Source organism: Plectrocnemia conspersa, unplaced genomic scaffold, assembly GCF_051122295.1.
Source record: "Plectrocnemia conspersa isolate PC_06_02 unplaced genomic scaffold, ASM5112229v1 ptg000003l, whole genome shotgun sequence".
Taxonomy (NCBI): Eukaryota; Metazoa; Arthropoda; class Insecta; order Trichoptera; family Polycentropodidae; genus Plectrocnemia; species Plectrocnemia conspersa.
This window is the reverse complement of record NW_028277167.1, coordinates 21,614,306-21,635,885: the sequence shown is the minus strand read 5'-3', so window position 1 is coordinate 21,635,885 and position 21,580 is coordinate 21,614,306. Positions and strand designations below refer to the sequence as shown.

At 31.0% G+C, this 21,580-nt stretch overlaps 5 protein-coding genes across 6 annotated transcripts in view; 3 read left to right on the top strand and 2 right to left on the bottom strand.

Annotated features, from left to right (window-relative positions):
• The window catches only part of LOC148236946 (serine protease inhibitor dipetalogastin-like), a 36,420-nt gene extending 31,943 nt beyond the window's left edge, over positions 1-4,477 (top strand). Inside the window, exons 6-8 of the mRNA XM_088182098.1 lie at positions 3,922-4,101; positions 4,163-4,324; positions 4,400-4,477. Coding sequence (XP_088038224.1) covers positions 3,922-4,101; positions 4,163-4,324; positions 4,400-4,434 — 377 coding nt within the window. The 3' untranslated portion in view covers positions 4,435-4,477. The remainder of the gene's footprint in view (positions 1-3,921; positions 4,102-4,162; positions 4,325-4,399) is intronic.
• A 395-nt stretch (positions 4,478-4,872) lies between these two features.
• On the bottom strand, positions 4,873-8,122 carry LOC148236945 (uncharacterized). Of its 2 annotated transcripts, none has more exons than XM_088182096.1 (6): positions 7,749-8,099; positions 7,072-7,270; positions 6,712-6,987; positions 6,475-6,638; positions 6,057-6,147; positions 4,873-5,987 (listed from the first exon to the last, which is right to left on the bottom strand). In XM_088182096.1, the coding sequence occupies exons 1-6, from the start codon at positions 7,883-7,885 to the stop codon at positions 5,364-5,366; spliced, it is 1,491 nt and encodes a 496-aa protein (XP_088038222.1). In that variant the 5' UTR covers positions 7,886-8,099; the 3' UTR covers positions 4,873-5,363. The 2 variants fall into 2 exon arrangements, with proteins under 2 accessions (XP_088038222.1, XP_088038223.1); XM_088182097.1 differs by having other exon boundaries at positions 5,227-5,987; positions 7,352-8,122.
• A 2,621-nt stretch (positions 8,123-10,743) lies between these two features.
• Positions 10,744-11,436, bottom strand: mago (mago, exon junction complex subunit). The gene is made up of 2 exons (XM_088182101.1): positions 11,090-11,436; positions 10,744-11,016 (listed from the first exon to the last, which is right to left on the bottom strand). The coding sequence occupies exons 1-2, from the start codon at positions 11,345-11,347 to the stop codon at positions 10,834-10,836; spliced, it is 441 nt and encodes a 146-aa protein (XP_088038227.1). The 5' UTR covers positions 11,348-11,436; the 3' UTR covers positions 10,744-10,833.
• Positions 11,437-13,613: 2,177 nt separating this feature from the next.
• On the top strand, positions 13,614-18,061 carry LOC148236943 (prostaglandin reductase 1-like). The gene is made up of 6 exons (XM_088182099.1): positions 13,614-13,904; positions 16,002-16,104; positions 16,258-16,440; positions 16,585-16,703; positions 17,149-17,415; positions 17,479-18,061. Exons 1-6 carry the CDS (start codon positions 13,775-13,777, stop codon positions 17,706-17,708), a joined length of 1,032 nt encoding a protein of 343 aa, XP_088038225.1. The 5' UTR covers positions 13,614-13,774; the 3' UTR covers positions 17,709-18,061.
• A 719-nt stretch (positions 18,062-18,780) lies between these two features.
• LOC148236942 (prostaglandin reductase 1-like) lies at positions 18,781-20,294 on the top strand. The gene is made up of 6 exons (XM_088182100.1): positions 18,781-18,959; positions 19,036-19,138; positions 19,218-19,400; positions 19,467-19,585; positions 19,645-19,911; positions 19,985-20,294. Exons 1-6 carry the CDS (start codon positions 18,854-18,856, stop codon positions 20,212-20,214), a joined length of 1,008 nt encoding a protein of 335 aa, XP_088038226.1. The 5' UTR covers positions 18,781-18,853; the 3' UTR covers positions 20,215-20,294.
• The last annotated feature ends 1,286 nt before the right edge of the window (positions 20,295-21,580 follow it).

Genomic DNA, 21,580 nt, shown 5'->3' with positions numbered 1-21,580 from the left:
TATCTGGTTTGATAGAAGTTTTTTTCTATTTTTACTTTTTGTGTGCTTCATATAGGAAAATGCTGGCAATAATAATAAGGCAATATATATTTATGTTAAATAGTATAACTTATAGTCCAATCAAGACCCATATTTAAGTTGCATATATAATTTAAGCTCTTTACATTCTTGCAATGTTTTGATGGCATATTTTTCGCTGTTTATGTTGCTTTGTTCAGACAGCATTTAAAAGTATATGTCTTAATCTGATATATACGTTTAATTTTAAGTGCCATCACTGTTTAAAATATATCGTTTATTGTTTATTTATTAGTTGAAAAATATGTATATTATCTAGAATAAGAAATATGTTAAATATTTAGAGTGAGAAATAAATAAAAAATACAAAATAGGGTAGTTTGTAGTAGTTTTAAATTAAAATATATTGAAATATTAAAGATGAATGTCCTTACATAAAAGGAGATTGTGTTGATTTGTTTTTATTTTTCAAAATAGTATCCTTTTAGCGGCAAAAATTCGAAGCATAATTAATGTATTTTCGCCTTCGAAACTGCACAAGTGTGTACCCATGAATTTTCTTAATGGAAAAGCACTTTCTTCTTGGCCAAATGTAGGCATATTTTTATGATTTTTCTATTAAACTGGTCCAATAACAATGCATATTACTCTCCATTTATCGTTCGTCCTTTTTCCGAGTAGTCAATGTGGATAAAAAAAACGTGTCCATCACCTTGCTGACCGATTTCACCGTCTTCCCCTTGCATGGAGCCGGATCATTTCCAGAAACCCACTGTTTCGACTGTTCCTTTGTCTCTGGAGTGTAATGGTGAATCTATGTTTCATATACGATTATGTATCGACGCAGAAACTCGTTAGAATTACGACGAAAAAGCGCCAAACCAGTCATTGAATCGACCACACGATTGGGTTTATTCTGCACTGTGAGCAAACGCGGCACCCAACTTCCCGATATCTTTTTCGTACCCAATTGTATGTGCAAAATATGCTAGTGGCCTCAACAAGCTCGCGCACTCTGACACGACGATCACTCAAGACCATATCGTGGATTTCGTCGATCATTTCTAGCGTAGTCACCTCAAGTGGACGTCCCGAACGATGTTCAACACTTGTGGATGTACGACCACGTAGTCTTATTAGTCTTATCAACAACAATATTTTACAAATTATTTCTGAAAAATGACAGCCTTAGAGTCTATTTTTGTTAAAAATTAAAAAATTTAAAACCGCTGCATTTATATCGCTGCGTAAGAACAGGGTGGTTCCGTGCCAGATCTTTGAAAATATGCATGCTTTTAATAGAGGTCAGAAGTATATGAATGGCAAAATTGTAATCAGCCACATCTTTGCTTTGGAAATCTAAAACTGCATTCATAATTAGATAAAAAGAAACCGATTACCAAATTATTGGGGAAATAATTCATAATATTTGAATCGACGGGTAAGAGAACAAACAACTTACAGTGCTTGTTTGATGCCATGTTGTCAATTAAACCAACATTGACACGATACGAAAAAAATTCACGGCCGAAAATTTCCTAACAAAAAATATAGAAATATGATGGATAATTCCATTTTACCTAGTTGTGTTTTTTAAAAAGTTATTTTAAGAATAATGTGTAATAATGTATCTACTAATATGTTTTAATAAATGATAAATGTTCTACCATTCAAGTTATTATATATTTTAATTACAACGAATAATATAATTTACATATTTAAATATTGGAAAAAATATTTTAAAAATAAAAACAAAAAAAAAATATCTACAAGTAATATAGTGTGTAATTATAATTATAAACTATGTATATTATATATTACATATATTTTTTTATTTATCAAAATTTCTCGAGATAATTGCGAAGTGGAATAAAAACATTGAAAAACAAAAATGCATAGTCTCACTGCACTGCTCGCATACAAGAAACCGCCATATTCCAAAATAGACGGAATAGCATAGTCCATAACGTCTTACATTAGTAGCTCTTAGGTTGCGGGTTCGAGCCCCGGCAGCAGCACTTGATTTTTTATTTATAAAAAAATGCGCCATTAATAAAAAACCGTCCCCAGCTGCAGTGACATCTATTGGTTATAAATTATACTACACATAATAATTTATAATTATTAATATAGATGTTACCAATTCCAAGACTGGTAGTTAATACTTAATTATATGTATTCATTACATCTGATTGATTTACTCAGTTGGTATAGATTTACCCCGTTGTAACGCATTGGACTTTCATCTGTCAGATTACAACGAAAAATTGAATAAATAAATAAATTTAACTGTATATTTATGTTCACTTAAAGAAAGTAGATTTCTAGGGGGTCGCTGAGCATTTTCCTACCTAAAAAGGGGGCGGTAGATAAGTTTGGGAACCTCTGGTCTAGATTAATGAATCAGTTTAAGAATTTATTTTTCGAAATAGTTGTTAAGATCTAAGAAAATCAGATATAATATTTTTTTGTTTAAGGCATATCTCTTACAGTTCAATTTTGAGAGGATTTAACATCAACATATTCTTCAATCTATTTTTGCGGAACGCTGTATTCTACCACTATTTTAATATAAAAACAAGGTGTAAAATACAATTTTAAAAATTGTAGCGACCAAATCCTATAACGGATTTCCGAAACGCAATTGCGTACGATATTAAAAAGCTCGCTAGCAATGGTACCGCAAATATGTTCATAAAACATGTCCACACATTTCTAGAGTGCATTGCAGATATTAAATCTCTTCGATTCGATGTTATGTACATATATTTACGGAATCCACTAGACAGTAAAACTGTTTATTTTTATTATTATAAAATGTACAGAATAGCTTATTTGAGCCCCATCAAACATAATTGGCTCTTTAGACGATAGGAGAAGAGGGTAGAAAAGGTTTTGCTCTCTTCTCATCGGCAAAGATGCTATTAATATATACAACCTTTGATTTATAAAGTCAAATATGTTTTTTTTCCTAATTGATATCATTGCTAGTTGTATCTGAAAAATATCATTATAAAAACGACATTTCATGCGCGCCAACCAAATTTAGCAACCCCTACGCTCGAAACGCTTAAGAAGTACATTAATAGCAATACAGCCAATTAATGTTCTTCTATTATCGAATCTATTGCAGCTCCATGCTTAAGATGTTTATTCGTTTACATAAACTGAGCGCATAATGGCCACTTCATATTATTCAATATCTATTTCTGATGTTCTTTGAGTGGCCACATTATCTACTAAAAGTTGAGCAAATTTACTCGTGCAGTCGTCTGTTTGCGTTTACGTCATTTGGCACAAATGCAGATATTTATTCAACTTCGCAATGCACGTGTATGCTCATACTGGAAAGATGTTTCTTACAGAATAGCGTTTAAAAAAACTTTTGATAAACTAAATCAATATTTACTGCGCCTAGGTTACTTCAGGTTAACTTAAACCTAATGGTACATACCGTTATAATAGTTGTTTTCTTAGAACTTCTTTCATTTAACGAATTATTTATCCACAATTTTAAGAATATACTGAAGCCAATCGACCCAATAACCTAATTAAAGTCAAGTTGTCTAAAAGCATAAGCACATATTAAACATATTTAATCAGAATTTTTACCAATAGATAGCGACAGTAGATCGGCCCTGATCTATCATATCAGTTGCTGCATTGGTTTATTTATCCATTTTTCAGCAGTTCCAGGTGCAGGAAGGTGACTTATGATTGCAAATGTCTCATAAAAATGACAATATGTCATATGTGGTGAAGCTTTGTGTTCATGCGACTTTCTTAAATAGACTCTGCTATTGTGATTCACCTTCTTTAACTGGAGATAAATAAAACTCTCGAGTCAAAAAAATGCTCATTCGCATTCATCAGTAGCTATTAATATTACTATCTACTTTTTAGAATTCGAGGGGAAATGTGCTGCGAAGCCCGGTGAATGCGGCACTTTAAAACAACTCGCTTGTCTTCACATGGAGAAGATCAATAAGAACGAGATGGAGTCCACATCTCTCATCTGTGGATCGAACGGAGTGACGTATCGCTCATACGAACATTTACACTGTTCAACCAACTACGATAAATGTAAGTTGATTTAAACGACCATACAAAATAAATAAAAATACTGACAATAAAATAATTTCAGATTTAACAGCAGTCAGTACGGGTAGATGTTCTAAAAAATATGATCCTTGCGCTCTTGTTAAGACACCGCTGATTGACAGTGGTCAACCTGTCTGCGGAACGGACGATGTAACTTACACGTCGATCGAGTCTCTTTGGTGTACGAAACGAAAAGAAAAGAAAGGTAAATTTCATTGTATATTTATTTATTGAAGATTCGTATTACAAGTATAAAACATCGTTTGTAATATTTTTTCAGATCTCAGATTCAAACACGACGGACAATGTATATGAGATTGACACGTAAATTAGCAGTATATTTATAATTAACCGAAAATGTCTTCACCCGAGTCCTCCGTAGACCAACGACTTTATTACTAGCCGATGGATAACTAACACATATATATATATATATAAATATATACAAATGTTTTTATTTAATTTATAGAATAAGTTATTTATTTATTGTGCCATTAGAAAATAATTATTAGAACTAATATATAAATGTATAAAACAGTACAAAGAACATATTGTATTCATTAAAATAATAATAAACACATATTGTTGTTTGTAATATTTCTATTAGCATACAAAATTAAATAAAAGTATGACCCAAAAATATTTGAGCAAAAAGCTTATTTATAACTGTACATTCAATCTTTTTGATTCACTCCAAATAAAATGTCACGATTCAATCGCCTTTTAAAGAGCATATTGTGTTGTGTATCAATATTTTTTTCTTATCTCTAAAGTGGTTTATTAATGCTGCGCTTTAGTTAGAAAAACGAAAATGAAAATATATCTTTTCAAGATTTATGAATGTAAATGCCGACAAATATATCACCTAAGATCATTTTCCATGAATGAACAATAAATATCCATTTCTAATTTCCAATATAATTGATTTATCTAAAAATCTAACCAAACTTACATAAAAAAATAGCTTTAGATTTAATTTAAGGGCTTCACACAATAAACTTAATAATGTAATGAACTTTTAATAGATATGCTATTTTAAACGTCGACTTAGCCTATGATAATAATATCATAATTATCTTTGTTTCAAAAGACTTTGGCCAATAATTGTTGAGAATTAAGACTCCTCACAAAAAATATGGTACATATGAAAAAAAAATATAATGAAACCAAAGTTATATACATATTAATCATTAATAAATTTAGCTTCATTCTAAGCTTAAACTCAGATTTTCATATATTATTATTTATGATTTCGAGATATTAGAAGCTTTCCGTTTCCGGTTAAAAAACGTTTTAATTACACCACCTCCTTTATTTACTCCAATATTTTCTATATATGCATCCTCTTCCCTTTTTGCCGCGACATTTTTAGGTAAAATACCACAATTTCCTTCCATCGACGGAGGGGACTTTGCCACTATATGAAGCTTTTTAATATATCTAATATCTTTGGGCCTAGGTGCCAATCGGAGAAGACCTTTACTCTTCATTTTATCCATTTCTTCCTTGGTCATATACTGAACTTCTAATTTTTTAACATTTTGAGGTGCAAATTTTAATTCGCTACTTTGTGCAGTAGCACATTTATCATCTTTAATAGCAAGACTTGATTTTACGTTCAAAGGCTTTACTTGGACATTAGATGTAGTTGTAGACGGCTTTGCGGAATTTATATCACTATCGTTTTTAGTGAAGATTTCACTGTGCATTTCAATGAATTGATCTAAAGTAATCACATCCTTCGAAAGAACGGGTTCTTCTTGTTCAGGTTTTATATCGGGAAACTCTGTTTCGGAATCGCTCGAATCTGATGGCGGAGGTGAAAAATCTGACACATCGACTAAAGCTGGATTTGGAATCTGTTTACGCTAAAATGAAAAAATATTAATTAAATAAAGTACCACTAAACTATATAAATAAATTAGATATTAAGGTACATGTGAAGAGCGTGCTAATTTTTGCTGTTGAGAACAAGGCCTCACTCTTCTTGCATCAAATTCTTGATCCACTTTAGTAACAACGTTCGCTCTGAAAAGTATGAATATGAATACTAATTTTTCGATATTAAATTATTAAGAAAAAGATATGAAAATAAATCATTATAATCACAAAAAAATATATATTTAATTTTTATTTATGATTATTAAATTATTTAATTTATTATATTCATTAAATAATTATTATAATTAAATAATTTCATTATAATTAAATTTGAGAAATATTTTTTAAAATCAATATTTAATGATTATTAAAATTAAATAATTTAAATTTAATTAAATGTTCATCAATTAATTTAAAATCTGTAAACTTGAAAGTTGTTTAGACTAATTTGATATTAAAAATATAAATATATACCTCATATCTTCGCTGGAAACATATATATCGGTGGGCGTATGATAAGAACTATGACAATCGTAGGCTTTTTCACTATAAAAATAAGCATCGCACAATTTGCACCGAATAATGTCAGATGGAGGAGATTCCATGATTTCTTTATTGTGAACCTTTTCAATATGACTCTGAAAAATTAAAACATATAGATTAATAAAAAAAAAAAAAAAACACTATTTAACATACAAAAACTACACTCACTTGCAAGTTAAACTTCAAAATGTATTCTTTTCCGCAAAATTGGCAATAGTAAATCGATTGCATATCTCCAATATGGTCCACGTATATCTTTTTAGATGGCGGTGGAAGTAGAGTATTCTTCTGATATAATTTATGAACTGAGTGCACTGAATTATTGTGATACTTCAATGATTTGCCATTGTAAAACGTGAAATTGCACTTGCTACATTCGAAACTTCCTTTTACATTGGTCAGTTCATCTTGTTCGTGCAACGGCATGTGTTCCGAATAAGTGTACTGAATTCAATAATGATTAATAAGTTATGTTTTTAAATATAATAATTATAGTAATATAATTATGATATTTTAAATTAGTTGTACCGATATGGGAAATTGTTTACCGCACCATGCGCAGAAATACTTGCTGCTCAAGTTTTTATGTTTCTTGAACTGATGTTGTATGGCGAGCGAAACAGACTCGAGTACTGTCTCGCAGTAATCGCATTTGATGAGAATTTTGCCATCTACCTTCTCAACGGCTACGGTCAACTTGATTGGTTTCTTTTGTTCGCCGTGTTGTCTAAAACAATAAAAAAATATATGCTAGTATGTCGTTGCGATGAAATTATGAGGACTTGTTAAAAGCTTATAAACTTATTACTATATTTTATTTTTTCGTCAGCGGCTATTGGAAAAAAAAATTCGACGACTATCATTAAAGATACTGGATGTGCATATATATGGTGAGGAGTATTGCCCTCTGCAAAAAAAATCTTTCTATTCTATGAACAAAAATTTCAAAAATTATATTTTTTTGAGCTCCCGTAGCAATTTCTTTTCCTCAAAAATATTTCAGAATATGCCTTTGAACAAAAATTTCCGAGATGGATTTTGAATCAGAACTCTTTTAATATTTTTAAAATCTGGTCACTTTAATTTACAAAATAAAAAATATACAAATCTTAACATCTAACATATTTAATAATTTCCCATTTATAACATCGAGAGTTATCCATCCGTCAAAGTTGGCGTCCGTCAAAAAAACAAATAAACCTCACCGAAAATGCTCCTGAAGCAGGAGCTTGTCGTCGAAGGTTTCGCTACAGAAAACGCACGACAATTTACCGGTCGACTGGCCAGAGCCCCGGGGCTTCTCGGGCCGCATAGCCACCGCCTTCGACGTTTCGGCCGACATCGATCGTTTGAACGACGCGCCATCTGTCGGACGACGAACAAACGATCCGTTTCGTCGCAAACGATTTTCGTCATCTAAATGCGATACAAATTATCCAAATCGACAACAAAAATTAACAATATCGAATAGAAAACGGCAGTCGAGCGCAAACGTTCGAACGGCGGGTCGTTGTTTTTATTTCGTTCATTCATTTTGGCATGCTGTGAGCGGTCTTAACAACTTTTTTTGCGGCCATCGCTTAAACGTCAAAAAATAAATAAACACATTTTTATCCATTTAATGATATGTGTGGCATATCTTTAAAAAATGGTTACCATATACTAGTCTAACTACTTTGCACCAAAGATATCCTCAACGACAAAGGAAAAAATGTTTTTATATATAGAGACATCTCTTGTTCCTATTTGCAATCATTTAAATGATATAATAATTAATTGCTAAATAAAATAAAGCAATTATTGAGCATCTTATAACAATAGCGACTTTATAATTAATATTATTTAAATTCGACACATTTAATTATTATTATTTAAATTCGATTTGCTGCAAAATTGTTATCGCACACTCAAAAATATATTTTGCCGGATGAATGACGATGGGTAGCAATTACACTCAAATTGAGCCGCTGCAGTAGTATTTATTGAGAGTATGAGTATATAATTCACATATTATTTAATTGAAATATATTCGGATAAACGGGGAACGAGGCAACACCAGCCGTTGTCATCCTGTCAAGGTCCACCAAAAGAATGTGCTGCACTCCGCCGCTTGACGGTGTCAGTCAGTATTACCAGAGTGCCGCTAAATTTTGGCCATAAAAAATGAATAAATAGATAAACAGACCCCACAATATTTTCATTAAATACAACAGAAATGCCTATTTTACAAGTTATTAAACTTCTAAATTTAAATGAAATAAAACAGCAATTTGTGAATGAAATGCTCTCCTGCACTTTCACGCGCCCATGCTATACCGCTTAGTCAGAGAATTTCGCAAGAGAAAGATAGGTAAGTATATTGGACGGTGTGTATATCCCCTTTTCTCGCGGATTCGCTTGTACGTGTGCGAGCGAGATACACAAGTACACGTGACAGAGCGAGAGAGCTTGAGTAAGGCGCCTCACGCTCTGACTGACTCTGATGCAGGCATCAGACGGCGTTTCAATCATGTCTCAGTATTTGTTTGCTTGTCGTCGGGAGAGTTACGTCAAAGCGCACAATATTCCTGCACTTCTTAATTATTTTTCGATTTAACAAGTATATTTAATATTTTTACTTCATTAAATAATTTAAATATAAACTAACTTTAGTTTAAATAATATTTATAGCGATGGTCGAAATATATAATGATTCCGATGAATAGGATTTCGAATTTGAAGGTGTAGAACTTTTCTCGGATAGCGAAGACATGATTGAAAGGTTCGAATCGGAATCATATGGAGCATTATTGCAATTACGAAATAATTACTTTTCATTAGAAATTATTTAATATAAAAGCAGTAATGCCGAAATTTCATTATTTATAGTTTATATCAAATATGCCAGATTCATCGAAGTGTAGCGAAAACACAAAACATCCGTATATTGTAAGTATGATATCGTCGGGGGCCTACTTATATGTATTTATTTAGGTTTATTACGGCCAAAACTTATAACTTCATCAAATCAATAAAAATACTACTGCAGTGGCTCAATCTGTGTCTTATTCCCACCTGTCGCCATTCCGTCGCCGAAATATAAATTTTATAACAAAACAATAGGCGGAGTTGATCTAGGAGATAAAACGACTCGTAAATATTCAATACTGTGGTTATTCAGAAGATGTATGGAGCACGTTGATAATATGACTTTCAGTGCCTATAAAGATATGGATTTATACATATTCTGAGTGACAAATTAACGATCGATGCCGTCGAAAGTATTTTATACGTCTCCTATCGGTAGATTTAGTAAAAAAAAGTATAATTGAACGACAGGAGAACGTTTATTTGTATAAACCGCAAAAGTTTGCGTTAGAATTATTCGTGAAGACTTTTGCACCCGAAGATCTTCCTACATCGTCTTCACCCAGTAGTCCTCGTAATATTGGACGAAGACTTATGTGTAATTTTCGTTCTGGTAATAAAACTATGCGTGTATCGTGCTTTGTTTGTCACAGAGCTGTGTCAAATGCATAAAGTAATAAAACGCCCGGATTGCTAGGCATTTAGAATTTTTTATTTTCGTGTTTTATTTAAAGTGATTAAGGTTTAATTTTTGTAGATATGTTTTCTATCATTCATTTTTTAATATTATTATTTTGTAAAGAAAAAATGTAAAAAATATATTGTTTTATTACGAACGTTTGAGAAGCTTCGCGTACTGATGTCATTGAAACATGACAAAAAGGTATGACATGGTCGTGTTCTACGTTCAATTAAAAATATCACCGTCTCTCGACAGTTAATAATAAATATTATTTGCATATTTTGTCTCGTGGCAAAATCTCTTAAACCTTTCAGTTTCATATTATATTTTTTTATTTCGAAATAACTTTCCGTTTGTTGTAAGAAATGAAATTATAAGGGTGGAGTAATTTAGTTAAGATTGTAACACCGCCAGAGCAGGCGAATTTACTCGTTTAGCGACGACGAAAGGATGTCTACGTCTAAAATCAAACTTATCAATTCCGTATTTTTTGCCAGGGGTAGTTGGCATTTTTAGCAAGTTTGTCGGCATAATCTCAATAATGACTGTAACCGCCTAATCATATTAATAACAAAAAATAATTTCCAGATAATTTATAAATCAGATTCGGTTTTAATACTTGGTCAGCAATATACAACAAGCAAGTTAATGTATTTATAAAAATAAAGCAATAATCGTAAGAAATTATTTATTTTAAATACAATAAAGTCAATTAACATTAGAAAACTTAAAATATTTGAACGCCGAAAGATTTTCTGCTGTTATATCGGCTTGATCTTAAAGTGAAGACCTATCAGCGAGAACACTAAACATTTCAAATCCTGCACTAGATAATATAAGCATCGGAGTCCCTCCGGATCTCTCGATTGGTTGACGTCTACGAGCGATCCCGTCTTCGAGGTGGTGAACGATATGTGTTCGTCGCCGATGACGATCTCCAACTCCTAAAATAGAAGATATTTAGATTATCTTAATAGAGTATTATATTTTGAGTGGGAGTTTGAGGTTATGCGTCACCTGTCGACCGACGCGATCCGGCTGAGGCCACATCGAGTCGTCCTCGTACATAATCTCAGAATCCGTGATGATGCGCTTCAACTCCTCCATGACGCAGGTGTGAACGAAAGCTTCTTTGCGAATCATCGTGTCGTTTTTGTAGTTCGAGTTATTGGCGTAGCGGAGCTTGCCGTCGGGTCTGAACTCGAACTCTAAGAACTCGTGGCCGAATTTGCCTTTGTGGCCGACGTAGTAACGTATGTAGAAGTCGGTAGACATGGTGGAATAATATGCCGGCAAAATACACCCGTCAAACCAAGCGGCGATGGCCGTCAAGCTTCAGTGTTACTAGTGGGAAAAATGCCCAATGTTTCCGAACATCATCTAAATTTATTTATTTACTGTTATTATTAACAGTTCGAACAGCATCACTCGAAAAAATATATTTTTAATTTATTCAAGCTGTACTCGTTACTTACAGTTTTCAAAAGTTGCCACTGATTTTTCCTAAAATATTTATAAAATTAGCAGCTAATGTATATTTCTGGTTTTGTGAAGAATACGTCACTTTTTATTTTTTTAAAAGAGCAACAAATAATCAAAATTAAGATGTATTAATATATAAATAGATTTATTTTTATTTTTCGTATGCCATCAAATTAAAATATATTTTAATTAAGTTACGAATATAAGTCAACCTAATAAAACCAGTCCGTATGAAACGTCTAAAATATTAAGTGCTATTTTTTTATTTAAAAATAATATTTTTTAATAATATTTATAAATATGCTTTTGTTAAAACGAATGACAATAAAACAGAAAATTGAAACGTTCTAGAAAAAAATCTCTCAAACGTTGAGCTTTTGCATCATGAGATTTACACAGCTATATTATTTTCATTACGATCTATGAAGCTTTAAAATAGCTAACTGTTAAATATACCAGCAAAATAAATCAATTTTATAAGTCAGTTACTTCTCAGTAGCCTAAAGAACTAATTAAACTAGCAACGAGTAAATAAATTTGCACCATTTGAATCGGCCTATAGAAAAACTATACGTTTGTTAGGTGCCTAATACGGAATAGAATAGGGGAAAATATAGTTCACAGATATCTGCATAAAACCAATGTTACTAAGTTATAGTTTTGAGGTCAGGTAAGAAATCTTTGCTTAACATACCAATCGCATCGGCTTTCGTAGTAATCATATTTTTAGCACACATTGAACGACGCAACATCGTAATTTAATTTTAAATTCTGGTCACATTAGTAATCACAAAAAATAATTTGAGCGCTCATTTAATGTGTTAGAACCCCCCCCCCCCCGCCTCCTTTCATCCCAAATCCTAATAATCATATTACAATAGTAGTATTTTTACAAAAGTTAATATATTCATGCCCAAAGTAAACATTAAGCTTTCAATAAAACATTTTTATAAATATTAAATGCGAAATATGTTTTATTGAAGAACTTGCACTCACTACCATTTTTTATGTTATTGAATCAACTTAGTATATTTTGATAATATATATTTGTTTACTTTATACATAATTTTATTTTATTTCACACCAGAAAAATATTTAGTTCAATTATATGGCAATGACTCGGAGCGTCAGCTGCTTTAAACGGCAGCTTGCATCTATTTTAAATAATACTTTTTTTTATTAATTTTGAATTCTTGAGATGGTTCTTTTATATCCGTCTTTTGTAACATTCAGTGTTTTTTGCCCGGATAATTTGATTTAATGATTTTTTCTGAACGTATTTTTTTATATGTTTTATCTTTGTTCAGTAAAAATAAACAATTTTTCTTATTTCTCACAATTTTTTATAAAATTTTAGAGCCTCAATTCACTCGAAAATTATATCAAAACTATATTACAGTTTACTAGAATTGTAGCTACATGAATATTCCCCTTAACATATTATTATATCTATTCAAGAGTAAATTAATAAATGATTACAAAATAAATCATAATGCCAGATGTATATCAAAAGCTGGAAGGCAAATAACGCCTAATTTGCGATCTACCAAACTCCCACCGCTTAAAAACCAAGTGATGACCAGGCCCATGAGTTTTAGTTTCCAATTTCAATGTTTTCAACACTTAACATAATTGCCGCTGGAGGGAATTTCAAATCAAGATTATGAAGCAAGTACAACTATGGCATTGCAGCTAGTGGTAACCAATTAATATAGGCAAATCATAAAAGTAGCCCTCGGCGGCTACACAGTAAAGTAGTCATAACTGACTTTTATTTATTATTTAGCTATTTTTTTAATAATAAATAAAAATTAATCACAATGCTGTGATTTCCAATGCTTTTTAAATTGACACTAATATTTACAATGCAATCTAAAGCATCATACAACACGATAATTTTATCTTTAAATTTAAAAACAATGTAATCTTTAAATTTTTGCATTTTTTTAAACAATAACATTACATATCATAAAATTATTGCAGTGTTTAGATAGTCAAATTATAATTATGATGGCATAACATAAAAAAGCAATTAGAACAAATTTTATACAAAATTAACAGAAATTACTTATTTTTAGTGTACTGATACATTTTCTGTGTTGTCATAATCTAAAATTCTAATGTTATCAAAATAAATACCGAGAGAAATCTCAATTTATGGACGCGAACCAAAGTTGATAACGCATTGTGTGTGTAGATAAGGTGCAAAGGTGTTTAATAATGTCTATTCGTAAAGCAGCAGGCATGGTGATCGCCAGGAAGTATGTGCTGGCCAAGCACTTCCAAGGGGAGCCGAAAAAGTCAGATCTCAAGTTGGAACAAGAAGAGCTGCCTCCGCTAAAAGATGGGCGTATGTTATTGTTAAAATAATCATAACCTCTATTTTTATTTCAAGGTCCAGCTTAATTCCAATAATAAACATGACCTTTGAGTGTTAAATGTTATACTTGTCACACTTCCTAAAAGTTAACAATGCATTGTTAACTATTTTGTATAATGTATATGTTAATTCCATAAATTTCGAACTACGGTTTGCGTACTGATGGCACAGGAAAATAATACCGTTCTTTGAAAACAATTAACAAAAATATAAATAATTTAGGACATACAATTTTCACAAAATTGTATATCATCAGAATTATTTATTAGATATCTGTCCTTCACTTGATAGGTTTTCCCAATACGTCACAATGGCTTATATACAAAATAATTTCGAGATTTTATACACATACATATCTATATGCATTAACCGACACAATAACAGTGATATATGTTGGTGACTAATAAGTAAAAGTCCTGGGTTTGAATCCAAAATGGACCTAAGTGTTTTTTTTTAAATTTATATTGTGTCTGGTTGATCAAAGTTGTTAATTATTATATATTATGATTCCGATTGATAATCACAGATAAAGGCTTCCTAGATTTTTATAATCCCACGAATCGATAATAATAAATAATTAAAATTTAATCATAAATTGTGTCAAATATTAACGTTCAGTTTTATTATAAAATAATTTATTAAATATATGTCACCGATTTACAGACTTTAATTTTATTTTAGAGCCTCACTACTTACTTAGTATTTGTTGACTATGTTTACCCCATTGTAACGCATCGGGCTAACATTTGTAAAGGAACGTAAAATTTACAATAAATAAATAAATACACTTAATTATTAAATAAACATCGTGAATTAAATAGCAGTATGTTTACTTAATTGTTTGAAGAATAAGGCAGAGAAGATGAATATTACTTTTTTGTACTGTAACTCAAAATAATTACACTGTACAACAATATATCTGCCACAAAGACAAAATAGCTCGATTTAGATGTGAATTTGCAAGCTGAATTTTTATATTTCATTAGTTCTTTTACATAAAAAGCGTTGTGTTTTTAAATTTGGTTTATAGTTTTTTGGTTTAATATTTGGTTTGGTTTAAAAAATCATTAATACTTACGTATTATTTATGATTAAGATAAAATATGTCATACAATGCACACTTTATTAATTTAAAGCTATGTTTTATTATCTATCTTATAGAATTATAGATTATAATTATTGACTTTTAAAGTTAAAAGAAAAGAAAAATGCGATATAAAAATGGCTATAAATATTTTTTTTAATATGTTATCGTAGTGATATTGTGATTTTATTGTTGTGAATGTTTTTTATGTATTTTTTACAGCCACATGTTACGCGTAATAATACAAATCAAGTTATCTTATATTTGTAACAAAAAAGTGTAACCTAGTGGTAATCGAAAGTAAGCTGAATTCTAAATCAAATTTTAGAGCTACAAGCTTGAAAATCCCTGTATTACATATTTATTATTACTTTTTAATTATGAAAATCCTAAATTTCTTACTTCATAGCCAAATTAACTACTAACTTCATGGGTAAAATACAGTTTTTGTAAAAAATCATTAAAACTATTTTTTTATTAGGGTCTTAGGGCATGTCTTAAGGTCAGAAAGTTAATAATTATTAATATGTATTTTGTTATAATTAAAACGGTAGCTCACGAAAATTATATCAAAAATAATCACATTTGTACAGCGTGAAAATATTTGGGATATATTGAATTAATTCTTTACAGGATTTTCTTCTAATACATCCTATTTTTACTTATTGTAATATGGAGTTGTTTAGAAGAAAATCTTAAAAAACAGGTAGCTCTATAAAATACAATGGTAGCCAAGACAAGAATAGCTGAGTTAAATCATCGAAGCAACTGAGTACAATTTTTTTAATACTAACCCTTGTATGTGCTTATGTGTATGTATCTACGTCAATATATTTTATAGAAATAGATAGTGTATTTGATTGACTTATTGGTTTATTAATATATGTAGTTACAGCCTAAAACTGATAATATTGCTTTTTATTCAATAAATAAATTAGAGCACATACCTGTAATAATTCTTTTTATATCTTAAATCTTCTCAGAATATTTGACTAAAGCTAAATTCTTGAGCGTTGACCCATACATGAGGCCGTACATGATAAGATATCCCGTCGGCACTACAATGATTGGAGGACAAGTAGCTGAGTAAGTATGATATGTGTATTATCTAAAAATCATGTCAAAATAATTTTCTGATTACATTTGACGCAAAGTATTTTTAAGTACTTAATCAGATCAAAGATTGCATTGATATTAAAATTTCTATTCTGCATATTCTAATCGTTATATATTTTGAAGAATCGTCGAGAGTCAAAGTTCCAAGTATAAGGTGGGTAAGCTAGTCGTTGGCAATTTTGGATGGAGGGATTACACTCTTTGCGAGGAGAACATGGAAGATATTTTTGGAGCAAGACCATATGTTTTGCCCAATTTGGGAGAATTGCCTGCTTCTCTTGCTTTAGGAGTTCTTGGCATGCCAGGGTATGTATCAATAATGATATTGTAAACATATTCAAATCTGTTCGTTAAGTCTTAATAATCCATGAAAGTCATTATGACTTATACTGAAACTCAATGACACGGTTAGAAACTACTTTACTTTACCCTAATTCATCATTCTTTTAGAAATACTGCTTATTTTGGATTCTTGGAGATATGCCAACCGAAGGCTGGAGAAACTGTTGTGATTAGCGGAGCCGCTGGAGCAGTTGGGTCACATGTGGGTCAAATCGCAAAACTTAAAGGTGATAATTTAATAAAGTTATGTTATGAACAATTTAGTTTTTGTTTTAGGAACAATTTAGATACTAAGCATTTGGAATTATAAACAACGATATTAATACCATTAATAAATATAAATAACATTAATCAGCCTAAATTAGAATATTGAGGAACTCCTGATGTAACATATTGATAATGATATGAATAGTATGATTACAAAAATTTTATCAATTAGTCTAAAAACCTAAACCTATTCATTTTTTTCGAACTAAATCAAAAGCTTTTTCAAAGTCAGTGTAGATTATATCTATCTGATTGCTTATATGAGAATTATATGTATACATCAATATTATCCTATTAATTGTATCGACATGTATGCACTTCTTCATGCTGTTAACAGAGATATAAAATCCAGAGATTCTGGAATACGTTCATAAAATAAATTAACATTATTATTTTATTACCCAGGATGTAAAGTGATTGGATTCGCCGGAACAGACTCTAAATGCAATTGGTTAAAGAATGAGATGGGTTTTGATTATGCCTTTAATTACAAAACGGTCAATCTGGCAAAAGCTCTGAAAGAATGCGCGCCGAAAGGAATCGACTGTTACTTTGATAACGTTGGAGGTGAAATAAGCTCAACGGTAATCAACCAAATGAGTACTTTCGGAAGGATTTCGGTGTGCGGAGCTATATCTGTTTACAACGAAGATGTGCAGAAAATGCCCAAAGGTATAATCTTGTTGATTACTATTACAAAATAATTTGTATTTATGTTTTGTATTTGCATTACAGTTCCAATTCTTCAACCTGTCTTTGTATTTAATCAATTGAAGATGGAAGGTTTTATCGTAAGCCGTTGGGCTGATAGGATGATGGAAGGTTTCCAACAAAATTTAAAGTGGATTAGTGAAGGGAAACTAAAATACAGAGAAACTGTTACCGATGGTTTCGATAACACATTTGAAGCGTTCGTCGGATTACTACGTGGTGAAAATACTGGGAAAGCTATTGTTAAAGCCTAATTTTTTCTGTGAAATAAAATTATTTTCGTAGAGACATATATTTTTAATTATTGTAATAATAGATTAATTAAAATATTATTATTGTAGCTGTGAGGGATTCATTCCCAAAGTTTACACTAAGGAACACTTATATCATTGCTAGTGATTGCAGAAATAAATAATAATTCGAGCTTATTAACAAGACAATTAGCATTAAACACAGCTGTCGATCAAAGTATTTGTATTTGTTTTCATATAAGATTAGGGCTTATTTACGGAACTGTCGCTGTAGTTTACCATATTAACTTATATACAGCATATTATAAACAACAAATGTATAATCAAAGCGTCACAATAAAAAAAATCTAAAAGTATTTCAAGTGTTGTTACTTCTGTTTATAAATGACAATTACAGCAGTTGTGAAATAGGACTTTTAACTATATGCGACGAAGAACTATATGAAAATATTTAAATTCATTAGAACGATTATTGATTCTTTATCTTTGAAAAAAGTTTTGGATTCATTGTGAAATAGGCTGTGGTTAATCATTTGCCATTCAGCATTGATAAATGTCATGCTGTACTGTACCATTATCTATAAAGCTAGACCCTGCTAGCTTTTACTACGATTTCGATTTATTTTCTTTAAAGCGTTTTACTAAGATTTATAATGGATATTGCTATTTTGTTTAATGATAATTTTAATTTATACTCTTAAGTGGTCAATGTTAGGGTTTGAGATGCAAAAAGCCATCGAGCAATAATATGAAATACATTACTATCAGGGCAAATACAAAGAAAACTCTTAAGATATTTGTATTTGAAAGAATATACAAGAAATCTTATTCTAGAAGCACTTGGTTATGACTCGCTAAGTTGGCGTAGAAATGACTATACTTTTATGTTTCATATATCTTTTATATTTCATATAGGGAGTTTTCTAATCTTACATTAATTTTAAATTTACTATTGTAAAAATATCATGCCTCACTTTTATATAATATAGTGGATACAATCTTTTCAGAAACGTAAACACTTATAAAATAGGAACATTTTATAAATCACGATGATTTTGATAAATTTAGTATTATGCAATGAATCAAAGCAATTTTGCTATAAGATAAGATGTGATTATCGTTTTTGGTTCATTCGCATTTAATCAGCCATGGTTATCGCCAGGAAATATGTGTTTGTCAAACAGTTCCAAGGAGTACCCAAGAAATCTGACTTTAAGTTGGAAGAAGAGGAACTACCACCGCTAAAGGATGGACGTAATTATTTATTTATTTAATTATTTTATTTAATATATATATATACATCTTTATTGCTCTTTTATATATAAACTAGAATATCTGGTCAAAGCCAAATTCTTGAGTGTGGATCCATACATGAGGGCCTATATGGCAAGGTTTCCAGTCGGTGTGACTATGATCGGTTCACAAATAGCAGAGTAAGAATTATCTTAGATAAATATATCAAGGTTATAATAAAACAAACAACAGATAAACTAAAACATGTTTACTAAATAGAATCGTAGAAACTAACAATTTAAACTTTCGCGTTGGAAAGTTAATAGTCGGCAATCTTGGATGGAGGGATTACACTATTTGCGGCGAAGGAGTGGATAGCGAGATTGGTTTGAAACCTTACCTTTTACCTCAAATAGGAGATTTATCACCGTCTCTCGGTTTGGGAGTTCTCGGAATGCCGGGGTTTGTTATATTGTAGTTTAATGTATAATACATATGTAATGAAATTAAAAATTATTATAAAATAAGGAACACTGCCTATTTTGGATTTTTGGAATTATGTCAACCGAAAGCCGGAGAGACTGTTGCGATAAGTGGAGCTGCAGGAGCAGTCGGTTCTCTTGTCGGACAAATTGCTAAGATTAAAGGTTGTATTTTGTGATTATAAGCTTCATGTTTGATTTATTAGTATGATTGAATTTAATAGGATGCACAGTAATCGGATTCGCTGGGACGAACGCTAAATGCAGTTGGTTAAAGAACGAGCTAGGTTTTGATCATGTTTTCAATTATAAAATTGTCAATATAGAGCAAGCTCTCAAGGAGTGCGCCCCGAAGGGTATTGATTGTTATTTTGATAACGTCGGAGGAGAATTAAGTTCGACGGTCATCGGAAAGATGAATCAATTCGGGAGAATATCAGTTTGTGGAGCTATATCGACATATAATGAAGATATGTCAAAATTGCCCAAAGGTTTTGTAACATCCTGTTAATTTATAATCGTTAAATGATAAAAAACTTAAGTTATTTAATTTATGTATAATAGTTCCCATTCTCCAACCGACGTTCGTATTTAAGGAAATGAAAATGGAAGGATTCATTGTGCATCGTTGGGCCAACAGATGGTTTGAAGGAATTCAGCAAAACTTGGAATGGATTAATGCTGGCAAATTGATTTATAGAGAGACTGTAACCGAAGGCTTTGAGAACATGTACGAAGCATTTGTTTCAATGCTACGTGGCGAAAATACGGGAAAGGCAATAGTTAAAGTTTAATATGATTGTATAAATAAATGTATTATCTATATCTATGTTTTATTAGTGAAATATATCATAGCTGCATATTAAATGTGATTCATGAGACGATTTTGATAAAAAATTAGTTATCATTGCGTTTTTTTCTCTATCGTTTAAAATATAATCTAGATTATATAGTGAAAAAATAAATATGTATTAACAACATCCCAAATTATTATGAACAGTGTGACAATAGAGATATATAACTACAACAAATATGTACAAAATTAATGTTTTTGGAAAGCTGTTTTTTGCATTCAGTCCAAGTTGAAATAAAATAACAGAGGATTGAGTAATTCTTTCGACAGTTTTGGGAATGAAGAACTTGATCTTAAAAATACTTATTTTTAATAGTTTTTTAACGCTCAATATAAGATGCGTTGTTGATAAATTGATACAGCTTGATCTAAGAATAACCAGGGACATAATATTCTTCTTTTATTCTAAAATTGGGAGAAGCATGAAACTAATTAGTTGTCAAAAATCTGTAACTGTAACAACTAAACAATATAATTGTACTCATCCTAACACAAGGTTAAGAGATTCTCAGGCATTGTCATGCTTAAAATAAAGTTGTTTTTCTCTCTCATTTGTGGAAAAGAACTGAATCCACAAGATGATTACTCATTTAGCCATTACATGTGTGGAAATAGAACTACGGCTTAACTGGTTGAAATAAACCCTTTCCCCCATTAGTCAAAACTGTTTGCAGGGAACATATAAAAAGGGTTCGTAAGAGCTAGGACACACACTCACAACTCTTAAATTATTATTCTTTAACAACGGATGATGACGGGTAGCAATTTGACACAGATTGAACTACTGCAATAGTATTTTATTGAGATATAGTTATGTTTGAATATAAAAATGAGTGGATGGTGCACTAGGCCGTACCGGTGTTGCGAGCCCGCCATAGTTCACCAAGAGAATGTGCCTACGTCACTTCAGTGTTAACAACAGAGTACCGCCAAGTTTTGGCCATATTAAAAGCTATATATAAACATTCAACAATTATTCTCCACATGTTATTCATTCCTTTATATCTGATTCGAAAAAAGAATGTATTTTTAATAATGTCGTTTTTGTAAAATATTTTTGAATGTTGCAGGGATCTAACTAGATCGGGGGTCGTCAACATTTTTATGCCTACCGCCCACTTTTCCTTATTTTTTATGGTTAAAATTTCCTTACCGCCCACCAACATCGCTATATTTCAATCCAGTATATAATCAATCATGAATTATTGAGCTTCGCTGTGGGAGGATGAAATACCCATATTCTGCAAATGAACACCTTTCTTAACTTTTTAAATGTCTGTGAACTGATGTAGGCGACACATTGGCTT

Bases quoted from the DNA above. Each gene is read 5' to 3' on its own strand.
- mago (XM_088182101.1), bottom strand. From the start codon at position 11,347: ATGTCTACCGACTTCTACATACGTTACTACGTCGGCCACAAAGGCAAA. The intron at 11,017-11,089 runs GTGACGCATAAC...CTTCTATTTTAG, and splicing joins CGGATCGCGTCGGTCGACAG to GAGTTGGAGATCGTCATCGG.
- LOC148236943 (XM_088182099.1), top strand. From the start codon at position 13,775: ATGTCTATTCGTAAAGCAGCAGGCATGGTGATCGCCAGGAAGTATGTG. The intron at 16,105-16,257 runs GTAAGTATGATA...TATATTTTGAAG, and splicing joins ATTGGAGGACAAGTAGCTGA to AATCGTCGAGAGTCAAAGTT. The intron at 16,704-17,148 runs GTGATAATTTAA...TTTATTACCCAG, and splicing joins TCAAATCGCAAAACTTAAAG to GATGTAAAGTGATTGGATTC.
- LOC148236942 (XM_088182100.1), top strand. From the start codon at position 18,854: ATGGTTATCGCCAGGAAATATGTGTTTGTCAAACAGTTCCAAGGAGTA. The intron at 19,139-19,217 runs GTAAGAATTATC...TTTACTAAATAG, and splicing joins ATCGGTTCACAAATAGCAGA to AATCGTAGAAACTAACAATT. The intron at 19,401-19,466 runs GTTTGTTATATT...TTATAAAATAAG, and splicing joins GGAGTTCTCGGAATGCCGGG to GAACACTGCCTATTTTGGAT.
- LOC148236945 (XM_088182096.1), bottom strand. From the start codon at position 7,885: ATGTCGGCCGAAACGTCGAAGGCGGTGGCTATGCGGCCCGAGAAGCCC. The intron at 6,148-6,474 runs GTATATATTTAT...CATACTTTTCAG, and splicing joins GTTTCCAGCGAAGATATGAG to AGCGAACGTTGTTACTAAAG. The intron at 5,988-6,056 runs GTACCTTAATAT...TTTTCATTTTAG, and splicing joins AATTAGCACGCTCTTCACAT to CGTAAACAGATTCCAAATCC.